General features: G+C 35.3%; 2 protein-coding genes, 2 long non-coding RNA genes and 1 pseudogene across 5 annotated transcripts; 2 read left to right on the top strand and 3 right to left on the bottom strand.

Annotated features, from left to right (window-relative positions):
* Nucleotides 1-1,644: 1,644 nt before the first annotated feature.
* LOC147566575 (uncharacterized protein At5g19025-like) lies at nucleotides 1,645-2,289 on the bottom strand (annotated as a pseudogene).
* Nucleotides 2,290-8,741: 6,452 nt separating this feature from the next.
* Nucleotides 8,742-10,331, top strand: LOC147566574 (uncharacterized). The gene is made up of 3 exons (XR_015237450.1): nucleotides 8,742-9,247; nucleotides 9,564-9,890; nucleotides 9,972-10,331. It is a non-coding gene; the product is annotated as an uncharacterized LOC147566574 (long non-coding RNA).
* Nucleotides 10,332-10,499: 168 nt separating this feature from the next.
* On the top strand, nucleotides 10,500-11,478 carry LOC147566573 (uncharacterized). The gene is made up of 2 exons (XR_015237449.1): nucleotides 10,500-10,576; nucleotides 10,953-11,478. It is a non-coding gene; the product is annotated as an uncharacterized LOC147566573 (long non-coding RNA).
* A 159-nt stretch (nucleotides 11,479-11,637) lies between these two features.
* Nucleotides 11,638-15,458, bottom strand: LOC147566572 (expansin-A10-like). Of its 2 annotated transcripts, XM_086653075.1 has the most exons (5): nucleotides 15,406-15,458; nucleotides 15,114-15,244; nucleotides 13,517-14,952; nucleotides 12,803-13,091; nucleotides 11,638-12,254 (listed from the first exon to the last, which is right to left on the bottom strand). In XM_086653075.1, exons 3-5 carry the CDS (start codon nucleotides 13,644-13,646, stop codon nucleotides 11,948-11,950), a joined length of 726 nt encoding a protein of 241 aa, XP_086509201.1. In that variant the 5' UTR covers nucleotides 13,647-14,952; nucleotides 15,114-15,244; nucleotides 15,406-15,458; the 3' UTR covers nucleotides 11,638-11,947. The 2 variants fall into 2 exon arrangements, with proteins under 2 accessions (XP_086509201.1, XP_086509202.1); XM_086653076.1 differs by lacking the exons at nucleotides 15,114-15,244; nucleotides 15,406-15,458 and having other exon boundaries at nucleotides 13,517-13,650; nucleotides 13,767-13,917.
* Nucleotides 15,459-16,799: 1,341 nt separating this feature from the next.
* Nucleotides 16,800-21,166, bottom strand: LOC147566571 (polypyrimidine tract-binding protein homolog 1-like). Its single transcript, XM_086653074.1, has 10 exons — nucleotides 20,785-21,166; nucleotides 20,386-20,595; nucleotides 20,197-20,259; nucleotides 20,019-20,092; nucleotides 19,810-19,905; nucleotides 18,658-18,715; nucleotides 18,482-18,586; nucleotides 18,309-18,390; nucleotides 17,641-17,753; nucleotides 16,800-17,471 (listed from the first exon to the last, which is right to left on the bottom strand). The coding sequence occupies exons 1-10, from the start codon at nucleotides 20,968-20,970 to the stop codon at nucleotides 17,202-17,204; spliced, it is 1,257 nt and encodes a 418-aa protein (XP_086509200.1). The 5' UTR covers nucleotides 20,971-21,166; the 3' UTR covers nucleotides 16,800-17,201.
* Between the last annotated feature and the right edge of the window lie 531 nt (nucleotides 21,167-21,697).

Raw genomic sequence — 21,697 nt, 5'->3', positions numbered from 1 at the left:
GAAATTATTCTCTATTTATTTCTAAAGATAATTGAAGTTTATTTCTAAAGATAATTGAGGAATTTGATTCTTGAAATTGGGAAGTTTATGAATTGAGTAATTATTCTCTAAAATGGAGACATTAGGGTTTCTGTATAGGATTCAATTCATCCAACATGAAGAAGATGAATAAAAGAAAAAAAAAAAGCATGACTTTTTAAACGCACCCCAACATTTTCTTACACCCTATCAAACACTTACAAAACTTAAATTCATAAGAAATTTTGGTTTTCTTTCCTATCAGAACAAAAAAATAATGATTTTCACATCAATTAAATTCACAAGAAGTTCTTATTATTCTCTTCCACATTTTCAACTCCATGTCATCTTTATCTAACTTTTCTTTCTTATTTGACTTCAAAGGGAACAGAGAATCTTTGATGAAAGCAAATAACAGAGGAAATGATAGAGTTTGATTGTGAGTCTCAAATGAGGAAATATGACAAGTGAATGAGTAATTTTTTTTACTCTCTTTCACTTGGTAGCCCCACCATGAATAATGGATGCTGTTTTCTTCAACTATAAAAAACTTTTCAAGAAAATTTGGTGGGGTTTTTGCTTTACCTAATAATTTCTTCATTGTCTAACTGAATTCAAGAGAAAATCAAATGAAGTTGGTTTCCTTTTTCCTTCAGGAAGGTGTGGAGTGGTTGTGGATTCCCTCTTTTTAGTCTTTGGTGTTGAAGGATTGAAATAATCTAGTGTTTAGATTTTAAACAAACTTATCTTAACTTTCTTCATTCCAAAGAAAGAAACGTCGAGAAAGAGATTCAAATAGAAGAAGGTATTATCGTAACAGTAGAGATATAGTATTCGGATTCTCTCCTAGCAACTTACATCTATATCACCATCCCAAAGGAAGACCGAAGTAATTTGTTGGGAGGTATTCCATCCTGCATCCAAGGATACTGATTTCTACATTGAGACCTGTCTCTCAAAATGGCCTATAATACACTTTCGATTTGGAATAGTTAACTTTTCCTAAGGCCAATTGGAACCATATAAGAATGTCTTTAAGCTTTCTAAGCTGGTCCGAGATCTGAATCATCATCCACGAAGAAGAATGTTCCCAAACTGTAGATGGTTTACTAGGATGCCATTTTCTTTTGACTTGAAAACAAGTATCCAATGTTTTTCTTCTGCCTGACGCACACAATGACAAATGATTTCGGCCACCATAAGAAAAAGGAGAGGGAAGAGAGGATCACCTCTTGCCTTATTCCTCTTGCCTTATTCCACCATAAAATGCAGTGCATAACCTAAAATGTAAAAGATCTAGTACGTATCTTACAGTTTCTAACCGTAAATGAAGTGATTTTAACACACAAACATTATATAACCAAGAGCACACTAAAAGAAGAACTAATTCTGCCCACTATGAAAAATTTAATCGAGATTTCAAAGCTCAAACCAGAAACAGATATAAAAACAATTATGAAATTAACATTGTTTCTATTTCATGTAATGGTAATATTACAAGTTTATATTGTCATTCATTTATTTAAGTACAACATATTTAAAAGGAGCATATTATTATTTTTGTTCCTAAGTTTGAAACTAAGAGATGAAAAACTTACTCCCTATCACCTACTGATCATATTCAGCTTATTTATTGATCTTCCGAACCTTCTTCGGGCCAGGAACTTCCATTCTACCAATAGAACACCCGCATCTACCTCAAAACATAACCACGACTCTCCCATTTGGTGGCGCTATCTTCTTAAGCTCAGCCTCCAATTCTCTATGGTGACCAATAGACAATTCAAAAAGACTACCCTTCCCTCCTCCATCTTTCCCTAAAGAAGGATTAGAATGCTTAATACAATCTTCAGTTTCGATTTGGATATCGAATTCTGCTTCTTGACGAAGGCCGGGACAATTCGGATTCCCACATTTTCTACTGGTGCATTTCGTTATTACCCAAGCAGCCAATATTGCAAAAAACAAACTAAGTGCTAGAGTTGCATAAACTAATGGTGCTCGAAAAATTTCATCTTTCACAATTGAACTAGTAATCCCAACAATTTCAATAATCCCTTGACAGATAAACATAACATAAGGATATATCAGAAACCCACAAGCACCAATTACAACAATTAAGATCAAAACATCGATCGCGGCAGTCTGAGATCTAGAACAAGGTTGAACCTTTAAGGAATTTGGCGAAATGGGTAGTTTTCTGTTCCTATTCTGTTGATAATTGTGCTTTGAATTACTAGATGTATCAGTTAAACTAAAAGGATTTGTCATGTTTACTTGGTGATGATGATGATAGATCAAAATTCAAACAAATTGATGGTTGAAATCAAGTTACAAATATAGACCATAAGAGAAAGCCTGATAATCAATATTGATTTCTGATGAACCCTAGTAATTTAAACCCTAAATATTGATCAAAAGAACTGATCCCAATTCTAAAAGATGTGAATTAAAGATAGGAATTTACTGCAACTTACGATTCGATTACTATGAAATTGAAGCGTCGAAGTTTTGTAATAGAACTGAAATTAATTCATTCTGTGTTTGAAATCTTATCTTGATGAGGGGTTGGTGAAAGGTGGAAGGGTTTGTGAGAAAACCCTAATTCATCTGCAAAATTGGGTTTATATGAGGGACTTGAATATATACTAACCAAGAAAGTCCCAAGAGAAAACGGTTGCTTATCTCACAGTTTCATGATTTCGTCTAAACGGATGTCCCTTGTTTTCATCAAAGTTAGGTCGGTCATGGTGTTCAGTATAGGGACCTCGATAAGTGGTAGAGGGACATGGTCAAAATAGACATTATTTTTAGAGATTTAAATCAAATAAATTAATTTTTATTTGGATAAAAACTATGATTAATATATTACAAGTATCGAAATTTTCTTTTATTTGCATGTTCTTCCTTTGATCTACATATCATATTAGTTTAAAATGTTGGTGAAGATTTCTCTCAAAAGTAAATATTTTGGCTACCATGGTTACTTTATTTTCTTTGTCGCCCGAATTTCGGCCACTGTAGTCAAAATATTAAACATATTTCGACCATAGTAGTTGAAATATGCTCAAAAATTCGATCAATATTCATATTTCGACCATAGTGGTCGAAAGTTTGACTATATTTTGATTACTTTGTCCGAAATTTTTCTACCAAATTTTATTTCATCGTTTGTTCCGTGTTTTTAGATAGAGAAAGAGATCTTGACTATTAAAATATTTTATCTTTTTGTGGTTAATTTTAAATATTAAAGTTTTTCAATATTGTCATTTTAAAGTGAATAAGTGATGATTTATTTATTTTTTTTGAGAAAAATGTCTACTTGTTAAAAGGACTAATCTCTTTACTAATTGTGCCCCTACACTAGAGATCGTTCCCTTTACCAAAGACCTTTTAAAGATCGTAATATTTAGCTAATACGTGTCTTATTCAAATGATCCACAATTAGCGACGACTGAATCCTACAATAAGTGATACATATATGGAGCCGAATCATTCAGAAGATATGACTAGAGTAGACGGAACATGGACACGGATTAGATCCTGCTAAAGGATGCCCAGTGACCTAGCTAAAAGCCCGACCCACGAAGGGGGCAACCAGTCGAGACTCTCTTGATCGGCCATACCAATCCAATATAGTGGGATTATTTCAATCCTCAACAAGAGGGACTCCCTTTTAAGAAAGAGTTCTGATAGATATTATCTACTATCTAGTTAAATTCTGATTTCATTCTTTTAGGAATCCTAATTTGATTATGATCCTAATTTGAGAAGTCCATAAAAAGACTTGGTTGAATCAGAAATATGGTGGATAGGTTTCTAATCTACCTCTCTTAACGACATTGGCAGAAGTGGAAAAGAAGCGGAAATTCCCAACTAGCTAATGAGTCAATAGAAAGAGTTTTTTATCTTCACCATTAATCAAACAAGGATCGAGAAGAGTCTGGATTCAGTTCTACCTAACTTAAAGAGTGGAGGATCAAGTCAATTGCTCGGGTATCTTAAGTAGAGGAACTAAAACTTGGAGCTCCAGATCTTCGGAAAAGAGACTGTCAAATTAGTTCGAGGAAAAAGTGAATTAAGGTAATTCTAACTTTACTAGTTCATCATAAGTTCTTGCATGTAGGTCCTGGTAGCCTATTGCTTTTTTTTTTAGAAATCGACTACGATCTACGTTAGTCGTCACAAGGCATTGATACATCATGAAGATGTGATGAGCACGGTAACCGCCTAATTTCAACCATAATGAAAGAGGTCTAAAGCCTGACAACATGAAAGAGGCCTAAAGCCTGACAAATTATTATATTATGTACTATATATATTGCCTAAATAACATGGGATAAATCTTGATGACAAACTGCTTCCACCAAGACTCGATTCCACGACCTCATGGCCTTAAGAGGGGTGTCCAATCGCTTCACCAAAGGGGTGATAGTCTAAGTTAGATATAAGATATCTGAGATTTCGGATAGAACAGTAGAAGATGTCATAATCCAACATGGTCTTCCTGCTTAATTTGATATTCGGAAGGTCAATATCCATTCATGTGGTTATTGTTTGAATCGACCCTTGAGTTGGGAGTATTTTCTACTTATTTGAGTGGGATACGCTCGTCGAAACAACTCGAGTGACATACTATTGAGTTGGTATTGTCGAAAATTTTAATTTAAAAATGGAGTTAACATAATTACATAAAATTGTTTCCATATAAATAAGATATCGTCCTTTAAATATTGTGTTAAATAACATATGAAGATTGGAGGGGGATATAGCTACAACTTTACCTAACTATAGTCCTTTTAGTATTAACAATGTAAAGGCTTTTTTTTTTAGAGATCTTAGTTTTTGGTTTTGTCTTTCCGGCGAAGGACTCCTCCCTTCGCCGGAATCCCTTTCGGATTTGAATGGGATGTAGTTTCTTTTTAAGTTTTATGGTTTAGGTTTAAATTTGTATTTCCTCTTCCTTTGATAGAGAGAGATGGGTATCATATACCATTCATGAAGATGAACATAGGAAACCCTAATCAACTTAATGGTTCTTTTTCAGTTTTTATTCGGTTCCAAGATCTGGATAAATTTCTTTAGTGATTTGTTCTTTTAGAGGAATCCCCTATTCAAACGGTTGATGGGGATGATTTCAACACACTCGACAATGAGGGTGAACAAGAAGTGAAATCAAAGAAGGAGACGATGGGCTTCAGATCTGATTCGAACAAGAACGACAACGACGGAAATGGACAAAGTACTCTCTTCATCGGATTGGCATTAATAGAAGTATCTTCATATATCTACTTCTCATTAGTTCAAATTATTGTTGTAATTTTCTTTTTGTCGACTTTTAGGGTCTTTTATTCTCGATCTATGGGATCTATTTGTCGACCTTTAGGGTCTTTTATTCTCGATCTATAGGATCTATGTGTCTGTGTCTAGTCGATTATTTTCCCTTCATGAGGCACTTTACATTTAAAGGTATGTAACTCTCATGAAGTTTTCAGAGGAGAGGAATATCAATTCTACCATGTAATTTGTGATGTTTACTGATAATGAATGTATGGTTTGATGAAAAAAAAAACAATGTAAAGGCTTTTAACTACTTATTCTCTCGTATTTGGTTATTAAGGAGTAATAGAGTTCTTTACATGGTTTGCACCACACAGTCCGCTCATGCACAGCCCCATAGGCACATGGGTGTAGGGGTGGGAATTTTGCTCATGAGCCCGCACCCGTCCACGGGCACCCGAGTCCAACGAGGACCATGGACGCCCGTGCCCGTCTCGGGTATAACCCGCACAACCCGCCAAGTTTTGGTGGACGGGCATGGGTTAAAACCTCGATCCGCGCACCAACCCATGCCCGCACCCACTTAACGTCGCCCAATGATAACCAACCAAATTACATCAACTTTTTGGGTTGATGAAACCCAACATTCCATGTTGCTAGGACTAGTTAAGATGGTAAATAATATATTTAAGGGCAACCATACAAACCAATGCATTGTTTTGCAATGTCCCAAGAGAATTCCTGGTAGGTTACTGAAGTAGTGTTTGGCTTTGAAGGAGCAACGAGAGGGATAAGTTTATACTATATCACATGAAAATTTTCATTAATGTGAGATTAAATTTCTACAAAAAATAATGTCTAATTTTAATCCCTAAAAGTCTCTTTAGAATTAGGAATGGTGTGTGGAGACTTTATAAAAAGAGATGAAAAAGTGAATTTTTTCAAGTAATGAGCTTACCCGCTACCCGGCCGCCCATATCCTTTTGCCCAATCCCTCAAAAAAAATCTATAAGCATCCGACTTTTCTCACAATCACTTGTTTATGTCGTTAGAGATTTTTTTTTCTTGCCTAAAAATCAGTTGTAAAGAATTATTCGTGATTATTTCTAAATTTTGGAAAGAAAAAGATAACACTTAAAATACAAGTGTTTATAAAGAAGGATTGGGCAAAAGACCCAAAACCAACCCAACAATATGTATCAGGCACACTGTAGATAAAGAATGAGGGGCACGTCCAACAAGTCAGGCTAGGGGGTGGAATTTCCGAAACACCCTTCTTCTTTTCGAAATTTACGAAACGGTCATCAAAAAATTTCAGGAAAACTCGAAAATTTCTGAAAAATAATCTAACACGCCTCCCATCAGACTGCGTACTTTCCATAAATTTACAAAATTACCACCAAAAAATTTCCGGGAAATGCTAAATTTTTTGAAAAATAGTCTGACGCACCTGACATCAAACCTTGTACTTTCCACGAATTTACAGAATTGCCATTACAAAATTTACCAACTTGCTATTTTCGTTTTTTTTTTTCCAGATTTATTTCTTATTTCTTTTTTATTTTCTCCCACACATATTTCTCTCTCCAATCTTTTTAAATTTCTCTCTACAATCTCAACAAATTTCGTTCTTTTTTCAAGATTTATTTCTTATATCAATCTCAACAAATTTCTTCATTCTTGGTAGTTTTTCATTGATTTGTACAAGGAATTTTCTTTTGTACAGGGAATTATTTAGTGTACTAGCCATTTTTTGGGTATGTACTACACATTTTTGTACTGGGAATTGTCTTCTGTGTGCTGACCATTTGGTTATGTACTAGACATTTTTGTTAGTGAGAATTTTCTTGTGTACCGGGAATTGTTCTGTGTACGCGCCATTTGGTTATGTACTAGACATTTTCGTACTGGGAATTTTCTTGTGCACCGGGAATTGTTCTGTGTACTGGCCATTTGGTTCAGTACTGGACACTTTTAAACTGGGAATTTTCTTCTGTACCGGGAATGGTTCGGTGCACTGGCCATTTGGTTATGTACTTTGATGTTTTTAGAGATGAAGCAGATAAAATGTAAAACAAATAAGAATGATGAAGAACATAAAACTTTTAGAGAGAAAAAGAACAGAAAATAAGAACATAAAACTTTTAGAGAGAGAAAGAACAGAAAACTTTGATATGTTTAGAGATTGAAAGAGATGAAGAAGATAAAATGTGAAACAAAATAAAAATGATGAACATCCAAAAATAAGAACATAAAACTTTTAGAGAGAGAAAGAACAGAAAATTTATGTTTTTAGAGATTGAAAGAGATGAAGAAGATAAAATGTGAAACAAAATAAGAATGATGAAGAAGATTTTTGGATGTATAAATAAGAAGAAAGAAGGAGTTGAAACAAAATAAAGTGGGCGCGATCCAAAAAAATTGACTGAAATTTCGTCAAAAAATGGCGCCATTTTTGAATTTTCGAAAAATCTGAATGTTTCTATGGCATTACATCATGTACGGGGAATTAATTGCTTCGCTGTCGTTCGTCAGATTGTCAGAAAACACGGAAATTTCCCGTGGAGGGGTAAAGGAGGGATAAATAAAATGAAAACCAGAAAACTGTGAGTTGTCCTGACAATTTGGACTGGAAAAGCATTTATGTCCGAGTTTGGACTGAACGCGCATTGAACCCCCCAAATTTGGACCAAACGCTCATTTTTTCTTTTTTGAAAGGGTGTTACTTAAAGCACCCGACCTTTGTGCTAGAAGCAGACAATATTAGTGTAAATAGGGTCAATGAACATTGACCATAACACTTTATAAAGACTTAGATTTTAGGTGTTCTTTTCTATTTTCTTTTTTACTTCTCAAAATTTAGAAAATAATTAACAAGAGTTTTTTTCCAATCAACTTTAAGGCAATGAAATTTTTTAACGAGGTGCATAAACATTCTTTAACCCATTCTTTTATGTTTGAATGTGTCGTATATATAGGGGCTAATGTGTCTGTGAAAATCCAAGTGCTTATAGAAATTTTGGAAGATAACCCGGATGCTAATAGAATCATCCCCTTATGACACAAAAGTTGAATGCCTTTAGCTGAATGCCTTTAGCAACACACAAAAACATTAGTCAACTGAATAGGTTGAAGTAAAGAGAGGTAAAAGAACTGTAAATCTATATAATAAGGGAGGAGGGTATCTTTCCCCATCCTCCCAACGGATGAGATTTAATCTCATGAGGTTATAAAGAGTGGTTGTGATTTAATTTGTAAAAATTGGACGGGTGTGATTTAAGGTACAAACAATCCAAGGGTTTAAATAAAAATGAGGGAAAAAAATATTCCCTTTTCAAACTTATGTTTGCACTCTTTCCCTCTCTTTCCCGTCCCATCTCTTTGGTCTGTTCAAATTCCTAAGGGCTGTAGTGGGAGAAATCATGCTCCCTAACCAGTTCCATCCCTCATCTTCGTCTCTCTCTCTTACCCGTATTTCTCTCTATTCATCTCTCTCTCTCTTTGTCTCTCTTTTTCTTCATCTTTCTCTGACTCATGGAAGATATGGGAGATGCCATTGTATTTGATTTGGTTTGGAGATGTGGGAAATGTCTTTTCCTTCATCTTTCCTTCGTCTCTCTCTTACCTGTATTTCTCTCTGTTTCTCTCTTTTCCTTAATCTTTCTCAGTATTTGACATGGTTTTGAGGTTATCAATTGAAACCATTATTCATCCAGTCCACCTTCAAGTTAAACTGAAACCATTGTTCTAAATCTAAACCACAACCAAATTTAATCAATTGAAGCCACTAAGTTCTGCACTCAACATCTGCACTCAACATGTTTGATGAATTGTCTCATACACTGTGTCCTCAAATTGCATTTCATCTCTTTAAATGTCATGCAGTATCAGCTATCCTCAAATTGTTTAATGAGATAAGCTCCATCCACTGGTGCATTTTGTACTAGAGGTAAGCTCTTCGTCGAAAATTGACAAATTGTTGCATTTTGTACATGTAACTGCATAATGTATTATATAGATTTGTAATGGATTAATTAGTTGGTTACTGTTACATGCTTTATGATGTTAAAGTTACATCTTTCATTTTTGATGGATTTGCTTTTTTTTTTGTTTATATTATGTGTCTTATCCTGACCGATAAACATTCTCGACTTACATCGACACCATGTTTTACAATTTTTGTTGTTAATATGCAATTAGATTTTTTAGATCAATTGGTCTCTTTCTCAATTGATTTGCTTAATTTGTTTTTTCTTTGACAATAGGCATCGGTCTCATTTTGCTTCGGCAACGGAGAGTTTTAGGTACTCTTTCTCAAACGATTTCTGTCTTCTGGGTTTGTAAGTTTTACGATTTTTTATTTTGTTTGTAAGTGATTAGTTTCCAATTGTTTCAAGTTTGTAAGTTAACATCTAATTGAGTATCACATCTAATTGTAGTTATAAACTGAAGAGTAATTTAGCTATCTTCATGTAATTGTTTGGTGATTTATCTAGGCTGGTGGCGCTGTCGTAAAAGATGAGGGACAAATATGTTCTTTGAAGGTGTCTCTAGAGGATCTTTACAGTCGCCTATCAAAGAAGCATATGTCTGTGCATAAGATTTGAATTTGAAGTTTGGGTTGGTGTTTAAAGTCAGTATTTGATATTGCTTTTTATTGTGTTTCGGTGAAGGGTCAAAATCAAATGCCTCAATGAACTAATGAAGCTAGCAAGCAGGCCCCTAAGTCTCTTATGATCCAACAGATGCAGCATTCCATATAATGTAACGGTGTCCGTCTCTATGGGTGTTCGATTTTATTGCTAAAGTGCTATAGGTGGTCTTTTGTTGAAGTTTGATTTTTTTTTTTTTAAGTTTAGAGTTGTTAATTTTTCATAATGTGTAGGTTTTCAGGTCATGTGAAGTTTAGGGTTGTATTTGAAACTTATGTGAGCGGGAAGAAGTTGAACACTTTTTTAGTTAATTTAGATTTGATTTACCTATGTTTTTGTTGCATCGAAACTTTATCATGTTCAGTAACATGTTTGTCACTCTATAATTTGCTGATTTTTTCCCCGCATGTTTGTTGAATTTTGTCCTCTTATGGTTTAGTATGAATTAAGCTATCATTTTGTTGTCTTACTACCATTTTATTTTTATTTTCGGTTTTAGTCAAACTTAGGATAATCAATGTGACTAATTGGGACTTACATTACACTGTTTGTAGAGTTCAAATCAAAGGTGTCCACAACAACAATGCCGACTCAACATGATTCGCAGGTGAATCACCGTTAATATTGTAAGGTTTCACCAATACGCTTATGTAGACAAATTTAGTTTGCATCAAGTTTTAGTTTGTAAGTTCAGCAATTTCTTAAGTTCATTATATCATTTTCGGCTTCTTTTCCTACTTTATGCCAATACGCTCCCTCTCACAAGTGGCTTTAGGTTTAACATTTGGCTCCGTTTTCAATTCTGACTTCACTGTAGCTTCATTTAGAAATTGTTTTTTGGTAAATCCATCTTCTTTTTTCTTTGCCTTTTTTCACTTAACTTCTGATATACTTAATGGTTTATGCTTTATACTTTATGACATTATAAACATTGATGTCTGCATTTAGGTGGACACTATTTAATGAACTTTATTGATATTGATATATTACTTTCTGTTCAAGGTTTCTGAAGTTAAAATGTGTTAAAAACGACAAATGTGAAGAATGCTGATGTACTAGGGGCATTCATGAAAGGAAAACTATACATATATTAGACCATGAGGTTTCATAACTCTTTGACTCTGGAGTAGTGCAAGGCAATGGAGATTGTAATTCTGCTAGGACAGTAACTCAAATAACTCTTTGACTCTAGAGTAGCGCAAGGCACTGGAAACAGGAATGCATGATGTGAACATCAAGAAATAGTTGAACTTTCTGTACCAAGCTCAATAAGCTTATGAAGGAGATCGTATGGTCGTGGTTGTGAAAGCGAGAAACGAGACTCAAAAAGGTTCTGTATTCTAATTTGTAATGTTTATATGTTTGAACTTATTAGTTTAATACTATTTCCAAATTGTAGCTTTTATTTTGAATTGCAAGAGTTTATTTGTGTTACTCTGTTTTTGGGAGTATGTGGATTTCCAAAACTGAATTATGTGAACTGAAATCGAGATTTAATAACGTGTTGGCTTAGTTGTTGCATTGACTGTAACTATTAAAACATTCTATTTTTTTGTACCTAATAGAATACTGAATCTTTTTTGCTTATTTTTATCGTCAATACCATCAATCTGAAAAAAAAATCGCACATCCTCGCGTAACGTTTGAAAATATTGTCTGTGCCCTACGGGCACGGGTTACACCCTCGTACTATAATATAACTCGATTTTCATTAATAATTGAAATTGGAGATATACACTTCAGTTTAACAGAACAAAGCAAACCCTATTCAGCTTCGGCTAACAAATTAATAGTAGTACTAGACAACATAAATAAACTTGGGTGGGCGGGTGGTAAAATTCCACCACTGCTAAATAAAAACACAACCACTTCAGAATTAACAGTAACTATACTTCTCTCACTCTCAAAACATAAAATACTGGCCTCTCTCAACCCACACATACATTTTTATATTGTTTGTTTCCTATATATAGTTTTCAATTTTTAGGGTTCTCTTATTAGTAGAATTGACCTCCGGTGTAGGTCTGTCCAAAGGACCAATCAGCCGGAGCAACATTATAGGACACTAAACTCCGACCATCACCTGTAATGACCTTGAAGGATAGGCTTTGACCATTAAGATAGGAGTTGCTTTGCCAATTTTGACCCCAATTTCTTGACATTATTTGCCATCCAGTTCTTGAACCTTTTATGAACACTCCGTGAACATCACCCGCTCCTCCAACATTTGTGACCAAAACTAAGTTGAAGTAAGAATGTCCATTAATGGTAAATCTTATTCCTCCTCTCTTCCTGCATGGTACCCTACAAAAAAAAACCCCCAAATTTTAAATTAGACTTCGTATTCGTAAATTACATATAGTAAAAGCAACCGATAAGGAAATTGTCCAAGTTGCAAACGACATATTAGTTGAAAGATAGCCAGTTTTTAGCTAACATCAAGGATAAAATTGTCCAAGTTGCAAAACGATTAAACTGAGGAAAGTCGGCAAGAACAATAAAGAGGAACAATTCTTTAGGTGAAAAACATGAGTAAATTTGTTTTCAAGTGTCATTGTCGAGGGCGTGAAGTAATCCATTCTTTATGCAAGTGAAGCCCGACCAGTCAATGACATGCCTTCCCTGCCTGATTGACACTCTAGTGTCCTAATGGTTTTAATAGTAAGTATGAAAGAAAAAGAAGTTTTAAAGGCGTTTGTAAGTGCTAAAAGCGCCTCCTTTACTAGTAGCATGTTATGAAAGAAAAGGTATACTAAGATCCCAACCGAAGAACTTAAACCTAATAACACACCTTGTAAAAGACCTCAAATCTAAACAAACCCAACTTTGTAAATTTAGACTAGTATATATACCTTCGATAAGCAACAGGAATAATTCCAGATCTATATTGAGCAATTTGTTGGTAAACAGGTTGAGCTAGGTCAAAATGGTGTAGGGGAGGATCACAACATCCCCCAGGTGGGCAAAAATTAGTAGCAGTAACCACAATAGATCCAGGCAAACACCATTTTGGGTCGTTAACACATCTAATTTCATAGCAAGAACCACATGCTAAGCCATTATTGAATAATGCTGTACTCAAAGCTGCTGTATTTGTTCCATAACCCTGACTATAAAGATTTCCATATCCACAAGCACCACCTTGCAAAACAGAGACAATTTTGATATAAGGGTTTAGAAATTGGTATTCCTAATTCTATTGATACAAAACAGAGACATTATATTCTTGGTTTCTAGATATTTCTTCTCTTATGTGGGACTATTTTCACACATCCCTTATGTGCAAGGTTCTTTGAGCTTAACATGTAGTTTTATTCTTTTCGTATGACGTGGAGCATGTGAGACTTTTAAACTTATCATGTGTAGGTGTAGTTCTGAGCTACGTTCATCCAACTCAAAACCAATTAACAATGAGCGGAGAAAACCTAAACATTATATCTTTTGTTAATAGGTCGTCCTTCTTTCATACGAGACTATTCTCACAGTTTCCGTTTCTTTTTTCTTTCTTTAATTGCAAAAGGGAAGAAAATAGAGTAGAAAAATAAAATGTTACTTTTGGAGCATACCCATTGTGCCGGAAGCATCACCACCACCATAGAAGGTTGCGTGAGCATTAATCCAACCTCCACCACCATACCCGTGAACATATGGTAGCATTGAAAGAAGACCCGCCAACAGAACTCCAAGAAAATTCATTTATCTTGCACAAACAAGTGACTTTTTCTCTTACCTTCTTGAAGAATTTAAAACACTTAGAAAGATGAAACTATGAATATAAAAAATTGTAGAGAGATCTAGGAAGTAAGAGAGAGAAACCTTGAAACAGGGGAAATCACAAAACAGTGAGAGAGGCAAATGTGGGATTTGTGAAGAATAGAGGGAAAGGAGGGGGTGTTTAAATAGAGGTTTTTGTGACACTGGAGGAGTAGTCACAAAAGTTGAAAGTAAGTGACTCTTTTAATTGTTGGGACCAAAAAAACCATATGATTTTGAAGTATATAGGGTGGTATCTGGTTTTAATGGTCGAAACCGCGTGGTTTATTTGTAGTACACGTCGAAAACAGAGTAAGGTAGAGTGGTTTTTATGCTTCATGCAATATTGTTAACCTGACAGAGACATCTACATTTTGCATAGATCGTCTCCATTAATAGCCAACTGGTTTTTAGTTAGATATCGACAAACTTAACGGACTATTTTAATCAGTAATTTAGGCTAAGAACTAGTTGGAATGGAACTAAGGTAAATGAAAATTTATTTATTATCATAACAAATGATTTGTCAGTTCCGTACTACTGTACTAGTCTATTAGACTAGAATTCATTTTTCAATTCGATACCAATTTGTGCTCATCCCAATCAAGTATACTTTTACATCATATTACATGATAAAAAGGATATAAAATAAGCATATAAATTTCCATAAAATTACATGAAATTTTTGGTAACTAACCTTGAAGGGCATCATAACTAACTCCTAAAAAGCCATCAAACTATAGTTATTGGGTTCACTTCTCTCATAAAAGAGAAAAGAGTGAAAGTTTGGATAAAGCTTTTAGAGAAGAGTTTTGTGTCCTGACACATTTTGATAAATCTTTCCTATCTTTAACCTGACTTTTCAAGTTTATAGTTTTTTAAGTTCGACATGTAAAAAAAAAAAATTAGATATATTACGACTTCTGTCATGCATGTTGGAAAAATCCTACTGTTAGTGATTAAGAGTGACAATTTCATCTACCTCGACGTATAACCTTTTCTTTTTCTTTTTGAAAATCTCAGCGTGTAATTGGTAAATATAAATATGAAAAAAAGGGATATGTGGAATAAAGAAATTGACAGATAGATAGACGGTGTGCAAATTAAAGAAAAAGAGAAACATAGATGAAAAAGATTTATAAGTCACAAAATATCTATTTGGTTATCTGTTATCCCTTGATCGATGAGTCGAATGATCTTTACTCTTCCATTCTTCGACCTATCGACAATTCCTTGGGTGAAATTCCCTCTGTGAATAATAAAACCTTGTATTATCATTAGGCACTACAAAATTATATTATTTTTTAGATGAAAGAACATTTACCATTTTGTTTATAGTGGGTCCAAAATTTAATTTAAGAATTTTTGGGGTAAAAATGTTCCAATTGATGGATGGAAAGGTCCAATTACCTTGATCCTTCTTAGTACCTATTCATCTGTTATTTCTCTTTCAGTCGTTTTTTCACAATAAGTATCTCTGCAACACTCAACAGACATCAATTGGTTTCTTTAAATCCTCCAGCTCTTTTTGTTTTCTCCACCTGCTTTATGGACATTAAATTTGGTCCTCATTGAATTTATAACTAAAACAGTAGCCACTGCTTTTTTAGGTGTGACTTAACTTATAGTAAATCAAATGTGTAACAAATAAATAAACTTTTAATTCCAAAGTGACCCATCAAGCCATCCGTAACCAACTCACCATTTTAGTCCCCATGATCGTCAACATGACTTTTTTGGCCCTCTCGCTAACAAATCTTTTGAAAATAACTTAGTGGTGTATTGGATGAAGGAATCACGAGCCTACGAGTCTTTCGTCAATCAAATAAAGAATTTGTTTGTTTGGTAACTGATAAGAATTGTAGAACTTATAGTTATTTGAACTTTCAGAGAAAAAAAAAAAAAACGAGTTTTGAGAATATCATTTTCACAATTAAGTCTCTATCAAATCTTATATGATAAAGTAGGATCTTTATAAAGAGGACCATAGTAGACCCGAGCCAGAAGCTGGTTATAAATAGGTGGCCATTTGCACAGTGTGTCTAATTGAATGAGTTTGTACCCCAAAGCTTTGTAGTTAAGAAAATTGATATGTAGTGGGCCCAAATGAGCAAAGAAAGACAAGGCCCAACTACATAAGGGTCATAGGAAGGATCGTTAGTAATGTCATGTTGCAAGCTGAATGTGCCATTGTCCACAGTAACACCAACATTCACATGAGACTAGTCACGTCAATTTGAATTGAGATGAAAGAGAGCCCAATGAGGTGGAGTCCCACTAGTGGTGAGAATCTAGCCGGGTTGGGTGACTGTGAGCTGACCCGACCTGACCAGATTCTTTTATCAGGTTGGGTTGGTCGGACTGGTGAACATCTACATCCATCACGATTATGAGTGTATGCGGGCGGTTATTTTTAGAATCTTACTGTCCAAAATCTTTTCAAACCGTCGAACTTTTCAGCAACATCAGGTATCTATATGTAATAATGTATATTATGAGTATAATGTATATATGTATATAAGTTATACGTACCTACATACACATACAATATTCATTTGTCGGGCAAATAGGGGACATTATTAAGCGGTTTATGTCGGCCAACGAATCGGGTTCGTGCAGGATGTCAGATAGCACTCAAAACCCGAACCCAATCCGCTTATATTACGGGTTTATCGGGTTGAACCCGTCGCTGGATTTCAGATGTCCATGGGCTCTAACGGACTCAGGTTCATGAAAAATCTCAGATTCTCGGAATTCTTTCCAGTCCTCAGTTGTATGCTACAAGTGACAAGAACGACTTGGGCGGAGGAAATATATAAATAGATTTGATGTTAATGTTGGGTTGAGGCCACAGTGATTGGACGTTCATTGAATTCATATTGATCGAAGGCCACAATGATTGAAGGCATACATAAACCAACTACTCTTTCAGAGCCGAAGAGATCTCTAATGCAAAACTCAAAAGAAACTAGATTAGTCTTGTGTCAATTCTTAATCAAGATTTTCATTCCTATATGGCAAATAGAGTGCCTAAATGATTAGTTTATCTAAATAAATGATACAATCCTGTTATATCTAGTCTTAATAATATCCTTCTTTCGGAAAAAAAAAAATATTTATAATTGGGTAAAGCTAGATTAACTCTCCGCATCAACTCTCTAATTAACCCCGTCTAGTTTAATTTTGACTTTGCCAATAAACTTCTGACAAGGTCACACAGGAAACAGTAAAATAGGAAAGAGCTATTCAACAACTCATGTTTCCACTGCTTAATTTCGCTGACACAGGATAGCTTTTTGTGACTTACTACAACTGCTCATAGAAGATGGACTACAAAAAGTTGACACATCCAGTATAAAAAGTTAACCATTTGCATACCTTCTCTTTTGAACCCCTATGTAAAATAAATAGGGAGATGTCGAACTTACAACCAATGCTGTGAGAACATAGAGTTCTGCTATCTAGCAGATTGGGTGCCGAGGTTTGACCAGATGAGTTTCATGACGAGTACGGAGGATATGGTTGACCAGGAGGATATGTGCCTGGAGCTGACATATAAGTTGGCCTACTGGGGGCCTGCATTTTTGGATCCCATTGGGCCATTTGTCCATCAGGGGCAGACCCACTCGGATATTCGTTTCCCGCATATGGTGATATAGCTTGCGGATTTTGCCAAGTACCTGGAGCTGGTGGAATGGCAGAAGGTTGTGGCAATGAGGGCAAGGCAGATAGAGGAATTGTGTAGTCTCTGCTTCTGTCATTATGTGCCTACAAGAATTTTATACGAGATATTTAATAATAAATAGATAGTAGAAGAAGTTGGCCAGAATGTTCAATACAAAGAGGTGTTAGTGTTCTTATCTAGCTGCCAAACTTATTTCGGTTTTTCTAATAAATTTTCTAATTCAAGGTCTAGGACTCTCTAGCGTATACGTACCTTAACTGTAAGATCAGTATGGCGGGAGTAGGACATATGAAGCTTACAATAGCCACCATCATAGATGCAGTGTCCCTCTAGAGCTTCTTTCGCAACTGATGCAGTAGCTATATCTGAATGATAGACATGTTCCTTGAATAAACGAGCAGCATAATTTGATAAAAAGATTTGAGACTAATTTCAAAACCTAGAGAGAGAAAGAGAGACTGGTAGAGAAAAAAAAAGAACAAGACTGCAATAAAACCCTAAATTCTCCTTTGGTCTTTATGGGACAAAGTTGACTATATAATTCTTGATGTTTTGTTTCACTTTTCATGTCTATTTAATATTTTAGTTTTGTAATTTACTCCTTGTCGTAACTGTCTAAGTTGACAATTCAAATTATCCTCCCCACCCCCCATGTGATTGCAGATACCCTCTCAAGCAGACCGAAATATTTCCATTCTCGAGCCGATAGAAGTTCCACCTAAAACGAAATTTTGTTCCTTGGTTGAGATACAACATATGTACTAGTCATACCTTTACGAATCAGATATCCTATTATTGGTAAAAGATCTAGTTTATTTACCTAATCCAAAAAATATATTTTGTGCGGGCCAAATTGTCTCATGCCGTGAAGGCGTGAACCATAAAATTCAAATAAGGTACGAACGCAAGACAAACCATACCAGGATATTGAATTAAAGCCTGTATTCCACCATTCTTCTCAAATATAGCAATTTTTTGAACGGTCCCAAATGCTGAGAATACCTGAAAAATAGTACCATGACTTTCATCAAACATGTATTTTTTATTCCCTATAAACACATTTAAATCAGATACTGGTAAAGAAATTCCTCACCGTGTGAAGAACATCCACGGTGACAGCATATTGCATATTCTCAATTGAAGCAAGAAGCACATTACTCTCAGGTTCTATTTTCTTTCTATCGGGACCTACCGTAGACTGGAAAATTATTTTATAAGTAAACATAAGATGCATGATGGGTGGAACTCTTCAAAATCTATAAAACTTGCCTGCATCGTTCCTTCTATGGCAGAAGAATTCACGGGAAGGTAAGGATTTGTGTAGTCCCTACAAAACCAAGAAATGAACATGATTCTAATTGTAAACTCGAAAAAACTAAAGGGGCAGGGGGGAAGAATGCAAAAAAAGCATGTCAAGAAGCATTATAACATTGTAACCAGAGAGGAGAATTACTTGCCATGTTAAAGCACTAATAGGAGTAATGTTGCAGTTGGATGATGTAGCATGTATTCTTAACAGACTGGAGTTTAATTTGCTAGTGCTTATCTACAAATATGGTTTTAACTTTGAATAAACGTAAACCGATAGCAATCTAAGTCGAATCAGTTAAACCTCCCTCCATGTTTGTCCACTATATAAATTAGAACTTAATTCTCTAGCTGCAGTGAAATGTTTAACTCTTAACACCTAAATATCTAAGAAGTTGATGCTCAGGAAACAGAAACACTGATGAAATTTAATGCTGAAAGTCTAATGTTATATCTTCGGTAATTACAGTGACAAAGCAAGGTTTGGGACCCTATTCCTAGAATCAGATCTTCCAAGTTGTTTATGGAACTATGGAAGGACATACCAATACCAGCTTAAGGATCTTAATAGAAATAGTGAACATCAAACATCCGAGTAAAAATAGGTTGACAGGGAGGTATAAATTAAAAGGCAAAGACGGGGAATGGAGGATTCCAAAGCATCATAAGCGAGCATAAAATGCGGGCTAAACAAGTCAAAACAACATCAAGATAACATCAAAACAACTATAGTAGAATTCGGGTTTTCAGTAAAAGAAAAACATAAAGATTTATGGTTTTTGCTATAATAACAAGTTATTTCATTTGAAACATAGTAAAGCATATCAAAGCTGAGAAATTTGACATATGGTGACATTAAAAACACATACTAGATTATCATTTTGAGATGAAGGAAATTACAAAGTTAGCTTAACAGACAGATCTGTGCTCTGGCCTGCTGGCTCCACTAACCCCTAGGCAGAAAGCGGACACAGCAATTAGCAAGTATTTGATTGACATTACAAAAAAATTGTAGATGAAACAAAACTCCACAGCATAAACAATAATAATCTAATACTTTAAAACAGTGGTAAAATGGCACTGCACCATCTCCAGTTTCCCATACGGCCATACCTACTACGATGAGACTGAAACTTGATATTCAAATCAGTGTGGGCGGAGTAAGAGATGCGCAAATTGCATGATCCAATGTGTTCCGGAAGTAAGTACCTGAATTTAGAGTATCACAACCGAAGAAGATCCATAAGTCAGAACTGTTATTTCTAGTTAAGCACAATTCAGTTCCAGATTATGTAATAGATAAACAAATAAAAAATGCGGACCTAGGTATACTTCTTCCATCCAATGCATTACGTGCTGAAGCTGCGGTCTCAGCATCAGTGAATTGGATAAGTGCCTGCAGTAATATGGTGTCTCTTTGAGGATGACAACCAAATAAAGTACAAATGCCAGCAAAGTTTATGATCAATATGCTGTATAAGATGAGTGTCAAAGTCTGACCTGAAAGCCAGCTGCCTTCTCAAAAGTAGCAATTTTGTGCACGAACCCGAAAGCAGAGAAAACCTAACAAACATCAAATTGATTAAATACTTCAGTGCAAAACTAAATAAACCATTTCGACACTGTTACGACTGAGTTGTGACATGCTCACCAAGTAAAGAAGCGTAATAGTTCAAAAAAAGAGCTCACCAAGTGAATAACATCTATGCTAACATCACCAGCTTCAACACCTTCAATGGTAACCAACAAGACATTCCCAGCAACGTCGCCAGAGCTTTTGTTGTTTACAATTTCATGTCTATTAGAATATTGAATGTATACAGTTTTACCACGAACTTGAGCTGCCTCTGAAGAAGAAGCACAATATGAAACCATTGAGATAGCCTGATTCAAATCCACCTACAAGGAAACAATTTTAAATTTATAATCCACCCCATTACTTGAATATGAATGTTTTTCCACATGGAAAAGATCTTCATCTAAATTACTAGCACTACGGTAGTATGTATGGATATCTTAGATTGTTAACCCTAAATTTTCTTCCTGTGAATAAAAAACTGATTAGAATAGGGTAAAGAGTACACTTACAAATTCAACAAATGCTTGATTACGGTTAGCACCAACATTGCATTTGGTGTTAACAATCTTGCCGAAGGGTTTACAGAGCTCGATAAGTTCTTCTTCAGTGCATTCCCATGGGAGATTACGAAGGTGAAGAACCTTCGACGGTGTCTGAGTGTACCGAAACTGAGGTTGCCCTGATGATGATGACATTTAGGATTAGAATTTCTGAGGAAATACCAGAGAAATCTAGGTTTTCCAGAGACTGAAATTAGGGTTTTTGAAACGTCCTCTAGGAACTAGCTATCTACTGAAAAAAAAGTGGATGAACAAATAAGAGGCGGTAAATCTAGTGGGGTTGTGTCTCGTCTGGGTATTTTTCCCCTACGCTGGACGTGGAACATAAACCATCCCAAATTTTGATCCTCCTAGTTTTTTTTTGGGCTATTTCCGAAATGGCCCCCAATTTTGTGTCCAGCTTCCTGCCTGGCCCCCTACTTTAGCAATAATTTCTATATGGCCCCCTTTTTCCGTTATCTTTAACGGTCCGTTACTCTCTCTCCTCCATCTCATTTTCTCTCTCTGCCAAGTCACCTATCACGCCAAACGGTGGAGGTGAATATTGTGACGCCTCGTGTCCCAAAATAGACACGACCATGCCCCGGCAACTCACAGACGAGACAAAAATTCGACAAAGCCTCCTCTGTAAATCGAACCGGTCGCACCTGTAAACCTGTCATGCAAACCATACATTTGCATACACCAAAAAAATATACTATAGAGCAAAAGCTAAACAAACCCAACTCAGTTTCGGGTCGAAACCCGGACCACAAAAAGAACTACAAAAGCCTCTTACACATCTATACAAGTTATAAAAAACTCTATGTGTTATATATATATATATACATATTCGAGTTCAGTTCTGCAATAACTACATAAC

This window comes from Eschscholzia californica, unplaced genomic scaffold (genome assembly GCF_041429995.1).
Source record: "Eschscholzia californica isolate CP2 unplaced genomic scaffold, dmEscCali1.0.p SCAF_1, whole genome shotgun sequence".
Taxonomy (NCBI): domain Eukaryota; kingdom Viridiplantae; phylum Streptophyta; class Magnoliopsida; order Ranunculales; family Papaveraceae; genus Eschscholzia; species Eschscholzia californica.
This window is presented reverse-complemented; position numbering and strand designations above follow the sequence as displayed.

Excerpts from the sequence above, each read along its gene's own strand:
- LOC147566572 (XM_086653075.1), bottom strand. The coding sequence starts at position 13,646 with ATGAATTTTCTTGGAGTTCTGTTGGCGGGTCTTCTTTCAATGCTACCA. Across the intron at positions 13,092-13,516 it reads TGATGCTTCCGGCACAATGG|GTGGTGCTTGTGGATATGGA; the intron begins GTATGCTCCAAA and ends CTGTTTTGCAAG. Across the intron at positions 12,255-12,802 it reads ATTCCTGTTGCTTATCGAAG|GGTACCATGCAGGAAGAGAG; the intron begins GTATATATACTA and ends TTTTTTTTGTAG.
- LOC147566571 (XM_086653074.1), bottom strand. The coding sequence starts at position 20,970 with ATGTCATCATCATCAGGGCAACCTCAGTTTCGGTACACTCAGACACCG. Across the intron at positions 20,260-20,385 it reads GCATAGATGTTATTCACTTG|GTTTTCTCTGCTTTCGGGTT; the intron begins GTGAGCTCTTTT and ends GATGTTTGTTAG. Across the intron at positions 17,754-18,308 it reads GGCTTTAATTCAATATCCTG|ATATAGCTACTGCATCAGTT; the intron begins GTATGGTTTGTC and ends TCTATCATTCAG.